This window comes from Pleurodeles waltl, chromosome 10 (genome assembly GCF_031143425.1).
Source record: "Pleurodeles waltl isolate 20211129_DDA chromosome 10, aPleWal1.hap1.20221129, whole genome shotgun sequence".
Classification (NCBI taxonomy): domain Eukaryota; kingdom Metazoa; phylum Chordata; class Amphibia; order Caudata; family Salamandridae; genus Pleurodeles; species Pleurodeles waltl.
Window position 1 is genome coordinate 69,596,183 of NC_090449.1, and position 22,538 is coordinate 69,618,720.

At 49.0% G+C, this 22,538-nt stretch overlaps 1 protein-coding gene across 2 annotated transcripts in view; it reads right to left on the reverse strand.

Annotated features, from left to right (window-relative positions):
* The window catches only part of PRKCB (protein kinase C beta), a 799,526-nt gene extending 779,064 nt beyond the window's left edge, over positions 1-20,462 (reverse strand). The window contains exons 1-2 of one of the 2 annotated variants that reach the window (XM_069209698.1): positions 20,211-20,460; positions 1,562-1,593 (exon numbers count right to left, since the gene is read on the reverse strand). In XM_069209698.1, coding sequence (XP_069065799.1) covers positions 1,562-1,593; positions 20,211-20,389 — 211 coding nt within the window. In that variant the 5' untranslated portion in view covers positions 20,390-20,460. Of the gene's footprint in view, positions 1-1,561; positions 1,594-20,210 lie in introns of both variants that reach the window. The other variant, XM_069209697.1, reaches the window with a different exon arrangement.
* Between the last annotated feature and the right edge of the window lie 2,076 nt (positions 20,463-22,538).

Below are 22,538 nucleotides of genomic sequence, written 5' to 3' on the forward strand. Positions count from 1 at the left end.
GGCGGCACAGTAAAGGGACGGGCACTGCACACCCAGCGGCACGTTCATAGCACTGCGAGATCATCAACGGGCCTACGGACCTCAACAGACGGGTGGGAACAGGCAGATCCGGGCAGGGGTCAAGTGTCACCAAAAACAGTAGGCACATCAAGACATACTAACGCGCCAGGCAGTGCACACTCCCTGCAAGCACAGAGCACCCCCAAGGCACCCCATACACAGCCCAGACCAGGCAGGAAGACACAAGCAGTTCTGGGGAGACATCAACAACCGAGCTAGGCACAACAGGACACACAAGGGCAGACGCTGCCGACCCAAGGGCACGCCCAGGGCACACCCAAGGTCGCCCACATGCAGTCCAGACGAAGCAGGAAGAAACAGGCATTTCTGTGCCGCCATCAAGAAAAACACTAGACACAGTAGGAGACACCGAGGAACAGGCACTGCACACCCACTGCAAGGTCACTGTGAGACCTACAGCCCGGACCAGAGAGGAAAACACGGGCAGCTCTGAGCAGTTCCCAGCGGATACTCTAGCGCGCACCAAGGGGTTTACTCGGCTTCATGGCACATGGGCGTGGGGAGGCAGGCTGCACACTTGTGAGCTCACTCACAGCCCTGCACAGGGAATGCCAAAGAATGAACCTCCAGGCCAACAGGACCAGCAGAGGCAATCATGTGCGGTGGACCACCGAGGACCATGTTCACTGCCCTGGAGGGGCACACTGCACACTAGAGTGCACACTCACAGCACACTGAGTGTCGGAGGCACAGCTACAGCACACCTGGATTGGCCTGAGCTCTGAGCAAGCGCTGAGAAGCAGGTACAACAGAGCACACCCGAGGCACACGTGCAGCACTGCAGATCCAGGCGTTCACTTACACTACCAGGGAGCAATCCCAGCACATGCGGGGCATGCATGCCAGAAGCAGCTCACAGGGCAGAACCGAGGGAACCAGGAATGCATTATCAGCAGCTTTGGGGTGTGCATAAAGCGCTGCACCCAAAGGCACCACCCGCTCCAAGCAGTAGTGCATCTTTAACTCAGCACTTAATTTGTGCCGGTTCTTGTCGGTGGTGGGCATCGACACCCATTTCTGGGTACCAGCAAGTATTTTTCATCATCAGACAACCCCCCCAATCACCCCAGAGCAAGAGGGAGAAGGAGGCAGGAACTGAAAACTAGGGAAACGGTGAACACAGACAGGAAAGAACCTACATGATTGAAATAAACAGATACGAATGGCGTAGAAGAAAACAAAGAGGCAGGGGGTGGAATCGAGACTCGGCAGCTTACGTGTTCAGCAGAACCAGCAGCAGGCTCCTGAGAAAAACTCTGGACCCCTCCATGTATCCTTATTTTTCACCTAAAATACTGCCTGGGTTCACACTTTTTGATAGAGGTTCACAGCACCACAACAGATCCAGCAATAAGAGCCCCCCTGTCAGGAGCAACCAACTTAAAATGACCCAACACAACCACCAATGACATGCAACTAAGAGGGCACCAGCCTCCAAGGACCACAAACCAATGCAACAGACTCGATGGGTCAGTCTTACCTTGACACTGGAATCCTTGCTTTCCAAATCCCCTAAAATAAAAATAAAAAAAGAATTTAGATGTTTACAGATTCAATAGCCCCCCAAATCTGCGCCATCCCAAGTATCCAACCACACCCGGACACACTGACCCGGTCACTTAGATATTCCAGCATCTCAGCCACCCACTTAGAGCGATACACTCCCAGTGTCCCCAGGGATCCAACATGTCAGTACCACACTCTCACATTCAAGCCACAAATCACAGAAACGCGCACCCCCACCCACTAAAACATTCAAACACATATGCTTCAAACACGACAGACATCCCTGCTGTGTATACTGCTGGAACCACAAACGTCCAAGCAATGGGTGCTGAATGCACCACTTACATCCAACACGGTATACTAGCAGCAGAGAAAGCATAGAAATAATGTTTGCAATCAATGCTGCAAATATTCAAATGCCATGTGTTGTCAGCTCCCCAAATATCAGAACACCTAAGATCGCCATCACTGCCTGTATACTGATACTGGAACACAAACACCCAGCCAATGTACACTACCAGCATGGCAACTATCCAAGGCTTCAAATCTCCAAAAACTGTACATTGCAAGGGCCTCAAATACCATAACAATGTATCCTGCCAGCTCCCCAAATATCAGAACACCTAAGATCGCCATCACTGCCTGTATACTGATACTGGAACACAAACACCCAGCCAATGTACACTACCAGCATGGCAACTATCCAAGGCTTCAAATCTCCAAAAACTGTACATTGCAAGGGCCTCAAATACCATAACAATGTATCCTGCCAGCTCCCCAAATATCAGAACACCTAAGATCGCCATCACTGCCTGTATACTGATACTGGAACACAAATACCCAGCCAATGTACACTACCAGCATGGCAACTATCCAAGGCCTTAAATGTCCTAACAGTGTACATTGCAAGGGCCTCAAATACCATAACAATGTATCCTGCCAGCTCCCCAAATATCAGAACACCTAAGATCGCCATCACTGCCTGTATACTGATACTGGAACACAAACACCCAGCCAATGTACACTACCAGCATGGCAACTATCCAAGGCTTCAAATCTCCAAAAACTGTACATTGCAAGGGCCTCAAATACCATAACAATGTATCCTGCCAGTTCCACAAATATCAGAACACCTAAGATCGCCATCACTGCCTGTATACTGATACTGGAACACAAATACCCAGCCAATGTACACTACCAGCATGGCAACTATCCAAGGCCTTAAATGTCCTAACAGTGTACATTGCAAGGGCCTCAAATACCATAACAATGTATCCTGCCAGCTCCCCAAATATCTATAGTGAGTGCGCCACAAATATCCCAGCATTGTATACATCCGGGAAATACCTATGCACTGTATACTGCCAGGGCCACAAATACAACACTGTATACTCACTGCACCACAAATAATCACAACAGACCCTGCCGCTGGACCACAAACACACCGCATGCTGCCAGCATCTCAAATGTTCAGACACCTTGGCCAGCCACCACTGCAAATATACAAGCCAGCCCCGCACTTATCCAAATAATGTACACCGCTTGCACAACAGACACCCAGTCCCTGGATACTGTTGGCATTACAAATAATGTTCACCACCTGCACCAGAGGCATCCAGTCACTCTATACTACAGTATTCCAAATATTGTATACTGCCTGCACCGCAGACATCCCGTCCCTGATATGCCCTGCTATGTCTTTGTCGATTCTCTGACATAGCAAGTGAACAGTGCAGCCATTTTAAGTACATGTGCTGGACAATGGTCATTATAAGTTCCCCAGCTTCATGATGGCTTCACTGACCACAGGGACGTTCAGTAGCAAACATATTGTATTAATAAATCCTCATTGAATCCACTGATGGATTTATTACTACTTGCACTCAGAGGGCACCTTAGAGGTGAGCCGTGCAAAACCTACCAACTCCTAGTGTAGGCACTGGCTGGTCTAAACCAGTACAGCTACCTTACACAAATTTCTGGACCCCTGAAGTGAGAACTAGTGCTCTTGAGGGCTCAGAACAAAGGCTTGCTCTGGGCAGAGGTGCGACCTCGTCTCCCAGGCAGGATTGACATTCCAGGGCAGGAAGCTTCAAAGGCCTTGCCACCTTTAAAATGCGACCCAGGCCTCTCCAAATGGTGAAGAATGTTGACCCCCAGTTCAAGACCCCACTTTTGGAAGCAGGGTTGGCAGGAAAATTAAGGAAATTGGTAGGAGTGGCCACTCCCTGCCAGTCCCACCCCTAAGGTGGATGAACTGAAGTGGACACTACTTTTTAAATTCCTCCATCTTGCATAGAAGGAATTAGGCCGATAGGGTTAAGGCTATGCCACTGCCCAAAGAAAGAGTGTAGTCACCCTAAAGTTGAGTAGCCAATTGGCTACCACCTGGCCCTCCCTGTAACACCCCTAAATTTAGTATTTAGGTGGTAGCCCTGAACCCTAGAATCAGATTCCTGAAACCTAAGAGCTGGACCCTCGCCAACAGAGAAGACTGAAGACACCAACTGACTTGGTTCCAGCCCCACCGGCCTGTCAGCAGCTTTCAAAGAAACCTGCAACCAGAAGACACCCGTCCTGCAGCCAATCGTCTTCCAAAGCCTTGGGAGGACTGCCTGCCTTTGAAAGGACCAATAACTCCCATGGACAGTGGACCTGTCCAGAAGAAACCATCTTTAAAGAAGAGGAAGCCTGCCTGAGGAGCTGCGAAACCCAACACCAGAAGTGACGCAAGCACCCGATGCCCCTGGCCCGATTCCAAGTGTCCTACCGGTCCAGTGAAGGTTCCCTGGCACTTCTGACCAAGAGTCCACTGTGTGTTGATGCCTGCCGGACTGCCTAGCGACGCCTGCAGCCTAAATCCAAGGCATCCTCCAATTGCGACACACCTAGTGAGCTGATTCCAGAGTCTAAAGAAACCTCTGCATCTGGAGCCCCTGAGCCTTGGGGACCTGAACTGATGGTGTCCTTATGACCCCTGGCATCTCATCTTACTTGGGGAGCTGTGGGTTGACCCCTCCCAGCCTCCTGGCCAGAGTCTGTAGCTTGTTTCTGGAAGCCATCTCCTCCATTGAAATCCAAACGGCATGTGTTGGCACTCTGCACCCCTCCCCGTTGTGCTGCTGAGGGTGTAAGTTTGGAGCTGCCTTGTGGCTCCCCTGGTATTTACCTCAACTCCAGGAGATCGACCCCTGACCCGCTTTACTCACCTCTGAGTAGCACTGCAATGGATACCCCCTGCCTCCATTACATAGCATTGGACACCCAACGCTGTGTTGGCACTCTGCATAAGGCTGCCCCTGTGCGGCTGAGGGTGTAAATTTGATGCTGACTTGTGGCCACCCCGATGCTCGCCTTAACCCCCAGAGACCAACCTCTGCTACGCTGGTACTTACCTGTGAGCAGCACTCAACGTTCCCCCTCAGCCTCCACTGACTAACATTGGGCACCAACCTAAACTTTAACCTCTGCACCCAGCCACCCTCGGGCTGCCTTGGGTGCACCTTGGATACCAACCTGAACCTTGCCCGGTGCTAGTCTAAACCCCTGAACATCGGGATAGCAAGTCATGTATTTAACCGTGAAACTGCATCTTTGTTTACCTCTGTAGGTTAATATTGAAGACTCTAAAAATTACATGAAACAGCAAAGTATTTTTAATTTGAAAACTGCTTACCCTATAACAAAGTTATTTGGTTCAAAGCATAAATAAAAGCAAGTGTTACTTTTTCTAACTTGGTCTTGGATTTATTCTTTGTGTGTGTGTCACATTTATTGCCTCTGTGAGTCCAACAAGTGCTTAACACAACTCCTTGATAAGCCTAACTGCTGGCACACTTTACAACGGAGCACAGTGTACTTCATTTTAGTACACTATAGAGAGCCAGCTTCCTACATATACTGCCTGCACCGCAGACATCCAGTTGCTGCATACTACAGCATTCCAAATATTGCATACTGCCCGCACTGAAGACATCCAGTCCCTGTATACTAGAGTATTCCAAATATTGCATACTGCCTGCACCGCATACATCCAGTCCCTGTATACTGCCAATATCACAAATATTGCATACTGCCTGCACCGCAGACATCCTGTCCCTGTATACTGCCAACATTACAAATATTGCATACTGCCTGCACTGCAGACATCCAGTCCCTGTATACTGCCAGCATCACAAATATTATATACTGCCTGCACTGCAGACATCCAGTCCCTGTATACTGCCAACATTACAAATATTGCATACTGCCCGCACTGCAGACATCCAGTCCCTGTATACTGCCAACATTACAAATATTGCATACTGCCTGCACTGAAGACATCCAGTCCCTGTATACTGCCAGCATCACAAATATTGCATACTGCCCGCACAGCAGACATCCAGTCCCTGTATACTGCCAGCATCACAAATATTGCATACTGCCCGCACTGCAGACATCCAGTCCCTGTATACTGCCAGCATCACAAATATTACATACTGCCTGCACTGCAGACATCCAGTCCCTGTATACTGCCAACATTACAAATATTGCATACTGCCTGCACCGCAGACATCCAGTTGCTGTATACCAGAGCATTCCAAATATTGCATACTGCCCGCACTGAAGACATCCAGTCCCTGTATACTGCCAACTCCTGCACTGCAGACATCCAGTCCCTGTATACTGCCAATGTCACAAATATTGCATACTGCCTGCACTGCAGACATCCAGTTGCTGTATACCAAAGCATTCCAAATATTGCATACTGCCCGCACTGGAGACATCCAGTCCCTGTATACTGCCCACATTACAAATATTGCATACTGCCTGCACCGCAGACATCCAGTTGCTGTATACCAGAGCATTCCAAATATTGCATACTGCCTGCACCGCAGACATCCAGTTGCTGTATACCAGAGCATTCCAAATATTGCATACTGCCTGCACCGCAGACATCCAGTCCCTGTATACTGCCAGCATCACAAATATTGTATACTGCCTGCAGTGCAGACATTCAGTCCCTGTATACTGCCAACATTACAAATATTGTATGTTGCCTGCACTGCAGACATCAAGTCCCTGTATACTGCCCATATTACAAATATTGCATACTGCCCGCACTGCAGACATCCAGTCCCTGTATACTGCCAGCATCACAAATATGTATGCTGCCTGCACTGCAGACATCCAGTCCCTGTATACTGCCCACATTACAAATATTGCATACTGCCTGCACCGCAGACATCCAGTTGCTGTATACCAGAGCATTCCAAATATTGCATACTGCCTGCACTGCAGACATCCAGTCACTGTATACTGCCCACATTACAAATATTGTATGCTGCCTGCACTGCAGTCATCCAGCACCTGTATACTGCCCACATTACAAATATTGCATACTGCCTGCACCGCAGACATCCAGTTGCTGCATACCAGAGCATTCCAAATATTGCATACTGCCCGCACTGAAGACATCCAGTCCCTGTATACTGCCAGCATTACAGATATTGCATACTGCCCGCACTGCAGACATTCAGTCCCTGTATACTGCCCACATTACAAATATTGTATGCTGCCTGCACTGCAGACATCCAGCCCTTGTATACTGCCCACATTACAAATATTGCATACTGCCTGCACCGCAGACATCCAGTTGCTGTATACCAGAGCATTCCAAATATTGCATACTGCCCGCACTGAAGACATCCAGTCCCTGTATACTGCCCACATTACAAATATTGCATACTGTCTGCACCGCAGATATCCAGTTGCTGTATACCAGAGCATTCCAAATATTGCATACTGCCCGCACTGAAGACATCCAGTCCCTCTATACTGCCCACATTACAAATATTGCATACTGCCTGCACCGCAGACATCCGGTCCCTGTATACCAGAGCATTCCAAATATTGCATACTGCCTGCACTGCAGACATACAGTCCCTGTTTACTGCCAGCATTACAAATATTGTATACTGCCTGCACTGCAGACATCCAGTCCCTGTATACTGCTAGCATCACAAATATTGTATACTGCCTGCACTGCAGACATCCAGTCCCTGTATACTGCCCACATTACAAATATTGCGTACTGCCTGCACTGCAGACATCCAGTTGCTGTATACTGCCCGCATTACAAATATTGCCTACTGCCTGCACCGCAGACATCCAGCCCTTGTATACTGCCAACTCCTGCACTGCAGACATCCAGTCCCTGTATACTGCCCACATTACAAATATTGCCTACTGCCTGCACCGCAGACATCCAGTCCCTGTATACTGCTCGCATTACTAATATTGCATACTGCCTGCACCGCAGACATACAGTTGCTGTATACCAGAGCATTCCAAATATTGCATACTGCCCACACTGAAGACATCCAGTCCCTGTATACTGCCCACATTACAAGTATTGCACACTGCCTGCACCGCAGACATTCCAGTCCCTGTATACTGCCAGCATTACAAATATTGCATACTGCCCGCACTGCAGACATCCAGTCCATGTATACTGACCACATTACAAATATTGCATACTGCCCGCACTGAAGACATCCAGTCCCTGTATACTGCCCACATTACAAATATTGCATACTGCCTGCACTGCAGACATCCAGTCCCGGTATACTGACGGCATCACAAATATTGCATACTGCCTGCACCGCAGACATCCAGTCCCTGTATACTGCCAACATTACAAATATTGCATACTGCCTGCACTGCAGACATCCAGTCCCGGTATACTGCCGGCATCACAAATATTGTATGCTGCCTGAACTGCAGACATCCAGTCCCTGTATACTGCCCACATTACAAATATTGCATACTGCCTGCACCGCACACATCCAGTTGCTGTATACCTGAGCATTCCAAATATTGCATACTGCCCGCACTGAAGACATCCAGTCCCTGTATACTGCCCACATTACAAATATTATATACGACCTGCACAGAGACACACATTCGCTGTATACTACCAGCGTTAAAAATAACGTATACTGCCTACACCAGAGACATAAGGTCGTTGTATACTGCCAGCATTACAAATAGTGTATACTGCCATGGATGCAAATATTGCAGCACTGTATGCCTACAGCACAGCAAATATCTAAGCAGTGTTTACAGCCAGACCAAATATGGCCGCACTTTCTGCTGCCCATGACCTCTCACCTCCCAGCACTACATACAACTTGCCACCAACAGCCAGCACTGCCCGACGAGAAATGTCCAGCCAGGGTACATATCGGGCACAGCAGTTATGCCAGCGCTGTAATTATCTGATCCACAACTATCCCAGCGCTGTAAACTGCCAGTTTCACAATTAACTGATGCGTAAATATCCCAGCGCTGTAAGTTGCCTGTTTCACACGTATCTGGTACAAAAATGCCCCAGTAACGTAAGCTGCCTGTTTCACGAGATCCACAAATATCCCAGCATTGTAGGCTGCAAGACTCACAAGTATCTGTTCCACAAATCCCCTAGCATTGTAAAAAGCCAGTTTCACAAGTTTCAGATCCACAAAGATCCCAGCATTGTAGGCTGCAAGACTCACAAGTTTCTGATCCACAAATCCCCTAGCATTGTAAAAAGCCAGTTTCACAAGTTTCTGATCCACAAAGATCCCAGCACAGTAAGCTGACAGTTTCACAAGTGTCCGATCCACAAACATCGAAACACTGTATGCTGTCAATTGCACAAGTATCTGATCCACAAATATACCACCACTGTATGCTACCAGTTAGATCCACAAATATACCACCACTGTATGCTACCAGTTAGATCCACAAATATCCCAGCACTTTAAGCTGCCTGCTTCACAAGTATCTGAGACACAAATACTCCAGCAATGTAAGCAGCCTGCTCCTCTGGTAACTGACCCACAAATATCCCTGGACTGTAAGCTGACAGTTTCACAAGTACCTGATCCACAAATATCCCAGCACTGCAAACTACCAGTTTCACGAGTGTCTGATCCTCAAATATCCAAGCAATGTTATCTATCTGTTTCACAAGTATCTGTAAACTGCCAGTTTCACAACTACCTGATCCACAAATATCCTAGCACAGTAAACTGACAGTTTCACAAGTATCTGACACACAAATATCCAAGCGCTGCAAGCTGCCAGTTAAACAAATATCCTACCTACATATATCCTAGCACTCTAGACTGCCAGGTTCACAGGTATCTAATCCACAAATACCCTGATCCACAAATCCTTCAGCATTGTAAGCTACCATTTTTCCCATCTACAAATACCCAGGACTGTAAGCTGCCTGTTTCACAAGTATCTGGTCCACAAATACCACAGCTTTAAAAGCCACCAGTTTCACAAATATCTGTTCAACAAATATTCCAGCACTGTAAGCTGCCAGCTTCAAATGTGTCCAAGCACAATCTACTGTGCAATCCAGAACTCTCCCAGCACTGGAAGCTGCCCGTTCACAAGTACCTGATCCACAAATATTTCACCACTGTAAGTTGCCAGTTTCACAAGTATCTATATACTTCCAGTTTCACAAATATCTGATTCACAAATATTCCAGCATTGTAAGCTGCCAGCTTCAAATGTGTCGAAGCAGAATCTACTGCGCTATCCAAAAATATCCCAGCACTGGAAGCTGCCCGTTCACAAGTACCTGATCCACAAATATTTCACCACTGTAAGCAGCCAGTTTCACAAGTATCTGTATACTTCCAGTTTCACAAATATCTGATTCACAAATATCCCAGCACAGTAGGTGGCCAGATTCACAAGTATCTGATTCACAAATACCCAGATCCACAAATGCCCATGCATTGTAAGCTGCCCGTTTCACAAGTTTCTGATCCACAAATATCCCAGCATCCTAAGCCTCCCGTTTCACAAGTATCTGTAAACTGCCAGTTTCACAACTACCTGATCCACAAATATCCCTGCACAGTAAACTGACAGTTTCACAAGTATCTGAAACACAAATATCCAAGTGCTGTAAGCTGCCAGGTAAACAAATATCCTACCTACATATATCCTAGCACGGTAGGCTGCCAGGTTCACAAGTATCTAATCCACAAATACCCTGATCCACAAATCCTTCAGCATTGTAAGCTACCATTTTTCCCATCTACAAATACCCAGGACTGTAAGCTGCCTGTTTCACAAGTATCTGGTCCACAAATACCACAGCTTTAAAAGCCACCAGTTTCACAAATATCTGTTCAACAAATATTCCAGCATTGTAAACTGCCAGTTTAACAAGTATCTGGTCCACAAATATCCCAGCACTGTAAACTGCCAGTTTCACAAGTATCTGATCCACAAATATCCCAGCACTGTAAACTGCCAGTTTCACAAGTACCTGGTCCACAAATATTCCAGCATTGTAAGCTGCCAGCTTCAAATGTGTCCAGGCACAATCTACTTTGCAATCCAGAACTCTCCCAGCACTGGAAGCTGCCCGTTCACAAGTACCTGATCCACAAATAGCTCACCAGTGTAAGTTGCCAGTTTCACAAGTATCTATATACTTCCAGTTTCACAAATATCTGATTCACAAATATCCCAGCACTGTAGGCGACCAGGTTCACAAGTATCTGATTCACAAATACCCAGATCCACAAATGCCCATGCATTGTAAGCTGCCCGTTTCACAAGTTTCTGATCCACAAATATCCCAGCATCGTAAGCTGCATGTTTCATAAGTATCTGGTCCACAAATACCACAGCTTTAAAAGCCACCAGTTTCACAAATATCTGTTCAACAAATATTCCAGCACTGTAAGCTGCCAGCTTCAAATGTGTCCAAGCACAATCTACTGTGCAATCCAGAACTCTCCCAGCACTGTAAGCTGCCCGTTCACAAGTACCTGATCCACAAATAGCTCACCACTGTAAGTTGCCAGTTTCACAAGTATCTATATACTTCCAGTTTCACAAATATCTGATCCACAAATATCCCAGCACTGTAGGCGACCAGGTTCACAAGTATCTGATTCACAAATACCCAGATCCACAAATGCCCATGCATCGTAAGCTGCCTGTTTCACAAGTATCTAATACACAAATACCCCAGCCTTGCAAGCTGCCTGTTTCATAAGTATCTGATACACAAATACCCCAGCCATGTAAGCCACCTGTTTCACTAACAACTGACCCACAAATATCCCAGGACTGTAAACTGACAGTTTCACAAGTACCTGATCAACAAATATCCCAGTAGTGTAAGCTAACTGTTTCAGAAGCATCTGTCCAAAAATACCCCAGCACCGCAAGCTGCCAGCTTCACGAGTATCTGATCCACAAATATCCCAGCACTGTACGTTGCCTATTTCACAAGCTTCTAATACACATACATCCCAGCACTGTAAATTGCCTGTTTCACATCTTCTTCTAATCCACAAATTTACCAGCACTGTAAACTGCCTCTTTCACAAATATCCCAGCACAGTAAGCTGCCAGTTTTACAAGTACCTGATCCACAAATATCCCAGCACTGCAAATTGCCAGTTTCAAAAGTGTCTAAGCACAATCTACTGTGTGATCCACAAATATCCCAGCACTATAAGCTGCCCATTTCACAAGCACCTGATCCGCAAATATCCCAGCACTGTAAACTGTCAGTTTCACAAGTATTTGATCCTCAAATATCCTAGCACTGCAAACTGCGAGATTCACGAGTACCTGATCCACAAATATGCCAGCACTGTACACTGTCGGTTTCACAAGCACATGATCTGCAAATATCCCAGCACTGTAAACTGCTAGTTTGACAAGTATCTAATTCACGAATATCCTAGAGCTGTAAGCCTCCAGTTTCACAAGTACCTGATCCACAAATATGCCAGCACTTTTAACTGTCGGTTTCACGTGTATCTAATCCACAAATATGCCAGCACTGTAAACTACATGTTTCACAAGTATATGTAAACTGTCAGTTTCACAAGTATCTGATCCACAAATATCCCAGCACTGAAAGTTGCTAGTTTCACCAGTATCTGATCTACAAATATACCAGTATTGTGAACTGACAGTTTCATAAGTATCTGATCCACAAATATTCTTGCACTGTGAGGTATCAGTTTCACAGGTATCCGAGCACTATATAGTGTTAGATCCACAAATATATCAGAATTATGGACTTAGTAGCACAAATATCCTATATTGCCTGCCAAAATATCCCACAATGTGAAAGCCATGAATATCCCAGCTCTTCAAACTTCCTGTGCCTCTTATATCTCCGGCGTGTGCACAAGCATCATAGATATAAAATCCAAGTACTGGGTGATGAATGTGTGAGCGCCACAACTAATGCAGCACTGTACAGTGAGAGCGGGACAAAGTGTTCACACTGCCAAGGCAATGAAGATCACAACATTGTCCCTCACATTGTCGATGTTCTCCACACAGCCAATCATATCAGCAAATCACTACCCCACTCACTAAACCTTTCTGCAGCCCAGATTCCCTGTGCTCTGCCACAGCCCAAGTATCCCTGCCCTGCATATGCCAGCTCCACAAATACCCGAGCACTACACACTGACAGGGCCACAGTTGTCGCAGGACTGGGTACTGCCATCACCACATGTGTACACTCCCAGAAACACCGAGCATGCGCACTGCCAGCACCACATGTGTTGCAGCCCTGTATGCAGTCCATATCATAAATATCTACACACTGAATGCTGCCAGCGCCATAAATACTTAACACTGTATAGTGCCAACATGATGAAAATCAAACAGTGAATGCTGCAAGCACTACAGATATCCCAGCACTACACATATTACAGCACTGTATAGTGCCGGCATTACTATCATCCCAGCATCATATGCTGAAAGTGCCCTAAATATCTAAGCACTATATGGTGCCAGGGGCACATAAATTCAACATGGTACCAATGGCGTAGCCAGTGTGTCATGGACCCTAGGGCAAGGAAGCTCACCACCTTGCCACTGTTTAAATTGTGAAATACAGCAGTAATCGGGGTTCGGCGGGCCTCTCAGGCCTCTGTGCCCCGGTGCCACTGCACCTGCTGCACCAATGGAAGCTACGGCCCTGCAAGGTATGGTGCCAGCCCCACAAACATGGCAGCACGGTATGTGCTACAAAGATCCAGGCACTGTAGTATGCCAGCACAAATAAGTCCATCGGGTATACTTCTGCACTACAAATGAACCCTCTGCTGTATACTGACGGCACAACAATTAATCAACAAAGCAGAGTACAGCACGCAACATTCTCCTGCAAAGTCTGCAAATCTCAGGAATGCAAGCAGTCAGCTCATCAGAAACCACAGTACCGCACACTTCCTTTACTCCCATACCATGGGTCGCCTTGGTGCCCAGTGATGCAGACTACCTACCCACCCATAGTCTAATACCGCACAACTGGAACCCTATCACCTCAGTCCACCAGTGATGCAGACCACCTACCCACCCATAGTCTAATACTGCACAACTGGAACCCTATCACCTCAGTCCACCAGTGATGCAGTCTGCCTACCCACCCATAGTCTAATACTGCACAACTGGAACCCTATCACCTCAGTGCACCAGTGATGCAGACCACCTACCCACCTTGCACAACTGGAACCCTATCTCCTCAGTCCACCAGTGATGCAGTCTGCCTACCCACCCATAGTCTAATACTGCACAACTGGAACCCTATCACCTCAGTCCACCAGTGATGCAGACCACCTACCCACCCATAGTCTAATACTGCACAACTGGAACCCTATCGCCTCAGTCCACCAGTGATGCAGACCGCCTACCCACCCATAGTCTAATACTGCACAACTGGAACCCTATCGCCTCAGTCCACCAGTGATGCAGTCTGCCTACCCACCCATAGTCTAATACTGCACAACTGGAACCCTATTGCCTCAGTCCACCAGTGATGCAGACCGCCTACCCACCCATAGTCCAATACTGCACAACTGGAACCCTATCACCTCAGTCCACCAGTGATGCAGACCACCTACCCACCCTGCACAACTGGAACCCTATCACCTCAGTCCACCAGTGATGCAGACTACCTACCCACCCATAGTCTAATACTGCACAACTGGAACCCTATCTCCTCATTCCACCAGTGATGCAGACCACCTACCCACCCTGCACAACTGGATCCCTATCGCCTCAGTCCACCAGTGATGCAGACCGCCTACCCACCCATAGTCTAATAGTGCACAACTGGAACCCTATCACCTCAGTCCACCAGTGATGCAGACCGCCTACCCACCCATAGTCTAATACTGCACAACTGGAACCCTATCACCTCAGTGCACTGCACAAAACTAACCTCTAAACCAGTCCTCCACCCTTCCGCCTATCACTGGGACTCCGGGCCCAGTGATCTGTCCCAGTTGTGCATCTGCCCCCCTCCCCTTAACACTGCACTATACCTCTTCACCCAACACCCCAGCACTATTCTATACGAAACCAAAACACAAAAGCACAGAACCGGAAATCCCTACAAGAAACTGTGTATCACACTACCCCCACCATAGTCCAGCACCGTAACCCCCAGTACTGCACTCTTGTAACGCCCCCCCAAAACCACCACACCAACCACAAGTAAAACAGCACTGTAGATCGCCGATGTGTCACTAAGCAACCACAACGCTGCACCACTTCAACCAACTACACACATCCCTGAACCACACCATATGACGCAATGCACCAACACACAAACAAAACATGCTAAACCCACTCCACCCCACTAATCTTTAAAGATAGCCATCAGCCCACACTGCTAAACCCAAATATTTAGCACTGCAAGTTTTGAAACTACACCTTAGCCCTGCACTAAACAACCCCCAAACACCCCAGAATCACAGCATGCTAACCATCAGTGTCTGAACAGTCTCTTCCATCAACCTTGCCGACTCAGCGCTATGCCAGGCCAACTGACCAACAGCCCAACACCAGTAACTCAGCACTGTACCATACACGGCCCAAGTAACCGAGCGATCACTCGGACAAATCCCTAAGTAACACTCGATGGAAAGCGCTTCGACACCTCGCCAGGGGTAGAAAGCGCTATATAAATACAATTATCAAACCCAATTACCCAGCACTACTCCATGACATTCTAAATAACACTGCACAGCGCCACACCAACCCACAATGAACCTACAATGCGCCATACAACCCCACAATAGCCCAGCACTTCACCACCCCAACCACCAATAACTGAGTATTGCCCCCATATCAATACCCGAGCACAGCACCCTTCAGATCACAATAACCCCACACAGCACCATACCAATGCCAAATAACTCAGCACCACGTTACTGCAACCCCTATAAAGAATCACCAATAACTCCGCACTGTACCATACCCGGTCGAAAATAACTCGGCGCTAACCTATACCGACCCCTAAAGAACTCATCTTCCCACAATGTCAACCCTCGCACTCTACATATACCAGCATTGCACCCCACAGCCCCCTGTGACCCTGTAATGCACCGTGCCAACCCACAATACCACGGTGCAGGTTCATGCCAGCCCCAAAAAGCTAAACACGGAACCGCAGCAAACCCAATAACTGAGTATTGCACCGTCTTAATATCCCAACACAGCACCATCCAACCCACAACACTACAGCACAGCACTATACCAACCGCAAATAACCGAACACTGCAGCTCAGCAACCCTCAATAACTAGGTACTGCACCATCCTAATAGTCCAACAGAGCACCATCCATCCAATACCACAGCACAGCACCATGCCAACCCAAAATAACTAAACACAGCACTGCAGCAAATCCAGTAACTGATTATTGCACTATCCTAATAACCCAACACAGCACCATCCAACCCACAATATCACTGCACAACACCGTACCAACCCCAAATAACCCAGCACAGCACTATAGCAACCTCCAAAAACCAATCAACGCACCGCAGCACCCCCCAATAAGTTATAACTGGGTAGTGCACCCACCCAGTACCCCAGAACGGCGACCTCTCGTCCCTAACCCAGCACAGCACCATACTACCCCAAATAACGTAGCACTGCACCACACAACCCAACATGTCCTGGCACTGCACCATTATCCAATACCAAGAAGTGCAACACATCAATCCCAGAAACTGAGTACTACACCATCCTAACAGCCCAACACAGCACAATCCAACCACCAATATCACAGCACCATACCAACTCCAAATAGCCAATCACTGCAACCCCCAATAACTGGTTACTGCACCATGCTAGTACCCCAACACAGCGCCCCCACAATAACCCAACGCAGCACCATACCAACCCCAAATACAACAGCACTGCACTATAGCAACCTCCAGTAAACAAACACCAATAATCTTGTACTGCACCATCCCCGCTCAGGGACATTTTAAGGAATTTGGTGGCCCTGAGACAAAGTATTTTGGGGGACCCTGTTCAGAACAGCTTTAAGTGTATGATTCAGTCTCAGCTCTTTCATGCCCTCTTTGGCCAGGTCACTGAAAGTGCACAAGTGTGTTCGTTCAAATCGAAATGTGTTTATTTCTAGTATTTAGGGATAGTGAGGTGTGTTTTCAATATTATAACAAAGCAGCAGCGCCCTAATAATTACTGCAAATAAGCTCTCTGACACCCTTCCTATTCTCATGTGTGTGGCCTTATTGTGATATAGAAAACTTTTTTCCCGGATGGTGCATGAAACAAACATTTCTCTGCAGTGTCTGTAATGGATTCATTCACACATCACAAACTTTTACAAAAGTTAAAGGAAACGGTATTTAAAGCAACATGTCTGAGAAATATTCAGGGTGATCAGGGCAACTCTGCAGAATAGATCTGGATCTATCAGGGGTCCCCTGAAAGGATGGGGCCTTGGGCCAGTGCCCACATTTTGCCCATGCCTTAAAACGTCTCAGTCCCTGAGTCCAATATTCCAGCACTACAGTAAACACTGCTTCACTGCACGCTGAGACTCCGCACTGCACCGCCTCAGCACGTGCCGGCTCCTGGTAGGCTGTGCCAAGGGTGAGGCACCCCGTGGAATCTCATCCGGTCCAGAGGTAGCCGGTCAGAAATTGTTATTTCGTATTCCTTGCTGCTTGAAACTCATCAGTAAAGAGCCCTCAACCCGCAGCAGGGATGCTTGGAAAATTAGACATGGAGACCTAAATAAAAAAAAGAACTGTCCCCATTTGTGTACCTCGTTTCCTCATCAATGTGGGCACGGTGCGCACATGCCCCTTATTTCCACGTCAGTGAGTCTCTTTACCAATACACACGAGTGGAACCATTGAGACACCGGCCGGCTGGCCTTGTCTACGTGTCACCCTCCATTGGCACCTGTCCTGGCCTCGGTGGGCACCCCCCAGGCTCGTCTGTAGCGCCTGCATGCTTCCCCAGTGCAGCGCCATAGACACGTATTACACCTCCCCGCGGAAACTCTTTCCCTGGCACGTGTGCGCTGAGGTAAATTACACCGGCCCGGGCCTGACTGGTGAGACTAAGTGCTCCCCGGTCAGAGATCTGCCTCCCTCAGGCTGCTTCGCTGCCCAAGAACACTCGGGTGTCACTATGTCAGGTGGGTGGAAGGGGCTACCCCAATCTCGTGCCCGCCTCTAAGGCGCAGGTTCTCAGGGGCGCCCTCAGAACACGCCCCCACACCCCCCGACGCTGCTTCACCCAGATGAAATGCGCTAAATTATATTCCACGCACCCCCGCGAGAGGGTCCCCTGGCTTCCCCTTGTCCCGCCGAACCTGTCCCCCCCCCTCGGGAATTAGAGAGCGGCAGAGGGTCACCACACCAGGGGCAAATTTAACACCCACAGTCTCCTTGGAATGCGCCCCCACCCCCTCTGTACAATACACGCTTCAAATACTCCTTTCTAGGCGCTCCCTGTCTCCCAAGCACCAGGCCTCTCACTCAATAAAGCATGAGCGGGACCTGAGTAATAAGTGGTGCCAGGTGTCCCCCGAGGGGCTCTCCCACCATCCCTGCTCCCACGTGTTTCTCGACATCTGAAATGGCTGCAGAGGGTTTGTGATCTTCTCTGGGGGGGCTCCCCCGTCCCTCCAGGGTATGACACCATGAATTCCGTGCCGTCACTGCAGGGGCACATCTACCCTGCTCCCGTAGTGGCGGGGGTGCCCTCACTTCCTGCCCGGTTACGAACTCAGTGCACACCCCTCTAAACGAGGGTTCTTACCATAGGAAGTCAGTGTCGTAGATGCAACTGGGGACCCCGTCCCCACACACACACATTCGCCTCCAGCCATCCTGAGGATCTCATCATATTGAAGTCGGTGCAGTGGCTGCACAAGGTAGGATGCATTCGGGACTACAGCCCTCATGTCATCCCCCCCCCCTCGGGACTCCCCCCAGGGTTCTCACCATAAGAAGTCGGTGCGGAACTGCATAAGGCCCACCCTTGACGCCCCCTTGCCTCACGCCCCTGCACCCCCAGGGTTCTCACGATATGAAGTCAATATAGAAACGGCACTGGGTAACACCCCCAGCACCAACCCTCTCCAGCCAGCCCAGCGGCGTAACGAAATTTGAGGGGCCCGCAAAGTACACCGGGGGGCCCTCTCCCCACCCAGATAGGACCTCTCAGGCCAGGCCCCACAATGTACTGGGCAGAGAAGCACCCCTGGAGCTGCCCTTCCCCAGCACCGCGGGGGCTATTGTTGGCGCCAGTGAGTCAGCCGCCCCCTGCACCCCAAGCCCCTCACCATATGAAGTCGGTGCCGTGACTGCAAAGGGCAAAGTACACCCCTGGATCACCGCTCTTCCTAATGCCCTCTCTTCCCCCCCCAAAGCACCACTAGGGCTCACCACATCACCCACAGGGCTCATATGAAGTCAGTGCCGTAGCTGCAGAAGGTAGGGGGACACCCCTGGGGCCCCTTCTTATGTCACCTGCCCACAGCACCCCCAGGATTCGCACATATGAAGACGATGCCGTGGCTGCAAAAGGTAGAGTGCACCCCCTACGGCCCACTGCCACTCCCCCACCAACCCCAGTCATCACCACAACACCCATAGGGCTCATATCATATGAAGTGAGTGCAGTGGCTATACAAGGTGGGGTGCGCACCTTCTCATGTCACCCGCACCCCACGGCTCCCACCATACAAAGCAGAAACAGTGGCTGCAGAAGGTAGGAGGGCCTCCTATATCCCGCCACCTGTCACCGCCCCTGCACCCCAGGACTCTTACTAAATGAAGTCTGTGCAATGGCTGCACAAGATAGGAGCTCCCTCAGCCTGCTACCCCCCGCCCCTGCACCCCCAGGGTTCTCACCATGGGAAGTCGGTGCAGTGGCTGCACAGGGGGGGCTTCCTCCTATCCGCCGGCCCTGCACCCCCAGGATTCTTACCTTATGGAGTCGATAACATGGCTGTAAATGGTACTCTCCCCCCCCCCCAACCCTCACCACATCACCCACAGGGCTCATATATGAAGTGAGTGCAGTGGCTTCACAAGGTAGGGTGCAGCCCTGGAGCCCCCTTCTCATGTCACCCGCACCCCCGGGGTTCTCACCACCCAAAGTGGAAACAGTGGCTGCAAAAGGTAGGGGGCCCTCCTATATTCCGCCACCGCCACCCCCAGGGTTCTCACCATATGGAGTCAGTCGGTGCAGTGGCTGCAGAAGGTAGGTGCTTCCCCCGCTACCCGCCCCTGCACCCCCGGGCTCTTACCATATGAAGTCGGTGCAGTGGCTGCAGAAGGTGGGCTGCTTGAAGAAGCGGGCTGTGAATTTGTGCTCCTTCACCTCGTGCACGTTCTTCTGCCGCAGAGCGCCCTGTCGGGCGAAGCGCACCGGCTCCTGCTCGGGGCTCTGCCCGGAATCCGGGGTGGCGATGCTCGGCTCGGCCATGTCCGGGAGCTGCAGCCTCCGCCGCCCGAGAGAGAGCGCTCACTGCCTGGGTCCTGGGGGCTCGGGGCTGCGGGACCCGGGGCACGCCCCCTGCCGGCGGAGGACCGCCCACTCCCACCTTTCCGCCTATCACTGGGACTCCCCGGCCCAGTGATCTGCATAGCCACGCCTACACGATTCACAGATCTCTGCGGAAGAGCAGGACTCGAGACGCCCCGCCCCGCCCCACGCAACAGCATGCCGCAAAGACACGCCTCCTTCATGCTGAGGTGGGCGCGAGGGAACGCGAGCAGCCACGCCCCTTTGCTGATAATATCTATTATTTCACGAATTGTACAGCTCCAAGAAACCAACCCACGTAACCACACCCACATGTCCGTGTAAGCCTGACGTAATATACGCCCTGTGTGTAATCGGCCACACCCATTCACCAATACCACTGCATTCCGATAACCTGTATTTGCATATCCACGCCCATTTCCTGATTTCGCTATTGCGGATGGCACAGGGCTCGTGCTAGCGCGCGGCAGCCCTTACATAAGCACGCCCGTCTGAGAGCCAAGCACCTTCTCGCCAATGGCGAGAGAACTGTCAGTGCCCTTGTTTGCCTAACCACACCCCGGCCTTGTTACCACGAGCCAACATTCCGCCACCTTACCTGCCGCACCGCCACCACGCTCCTTGACAGCACGACACGCCCCGGCCACGATGCCCCCGCCTTTCTCAATAGCTGTCATTTTATTTGCCTTCATTTGCACGGGCCCGCCTTCTTCCTGTGACTTTAGCTGTAGGAGCGTTTCTCCCTTCCGCCTCTGTCTTTGTATTGGAAAGAATCAGGTGTAGGCAGCGGATGTGTGCAATTGTAAACAAACTAGAGGTGAGCGAGCCAGCAAATTAACAAGAGCAGCGATGGAAGGAGCTACTTATGAGCATAGGATGCCATGAAAATATTTGGGCATGTAAATCGTGCAACAAACATCAGGTATACATATGATAAACTCGGTGCTTTAATGAATAGGCACCAGCGGTGGCAGTGCATTAAATGAAGTATGGGCACTATAATGCTGCTTGTAGTGGGTAGGGGGGGGGGAGTCAAAAGCTTGGCTAAACAAACTATTTTGTAAGTTTATTGCCAGAGAGCTACATAAAAAATGTGAAGCATAAATGAAAAATAAATGTAAGAAAGTTTTTATTCACTGAAATGTGGTATAGTACATTATGAAACCTCACTTAGTTAATACACTGCAGAGGTCTGTGTGTATCCAGAAAGCCACATAATTAAATCCTACAAGGTCACAGCCTGTAACAGAAGGCACTGTGAATATGTAAGGCATTATTTGAAGCTTGCATTACACCCAGTAGACTATAGACTGCTACAAAATGCGCAAAAAGTTTTAAGATAAAACGGTGCTTCCAAAATTTATATTTTAGTTTTATCGAGAATGTACGTAAGCAATTTGTCTTACATTACTGTCCCTTCAACACCTCCAGGCGTAGTAAGTGTTATATAAATACAAATACAATTAAACATCATGCACTTCACAGCTCAGCTGTTAACTCTTTGTACTACCCCTCAAAAATAATACATTTTGTCATCACAAAGCTTCAAGTGTTTCGATCAATTAAAGCCAGAACAGGCTCCCAAGCACCCTTTACATTTTCAGATTACCCTTTACTTTGCAGAATAACTTGCAGCACACATTTGCATTTCTTTCAGGCAAGCAGACACCCTGGACGGCATGTTTAGCTGTCTGCCCTTCTTCAATATGACAGCGCAGGAGGCTCACTGAATGACACTGCAGCTGAAGCATTTAAACTACACGAGTTAACAGTCCTGGGACGGTTGTCTTTTTTATGAAAAGTAGGGGAACGGTTTTTAATAAATCAAAAAAGTATGGGCACGCCATGTCCCTCCAAACCCGCCCACTTCGACCTTTGATAGGCACTATCAGGTACATGGTCCCTGCACTTTGATTTGGAAGGATAGTACCAGCATTTCTCAGCACCTTGCCAATGCTTTTACCAGGAGAGTATCCTCAGCAGCAAACAGTTACCGTTGAACATGCCGTACCTCAACTCATGTTGCAAGCACACAATAACATCTCTTCAAAATCAAAAAAGTTTTTTAGCATGCAGTAGCATTTCTCCT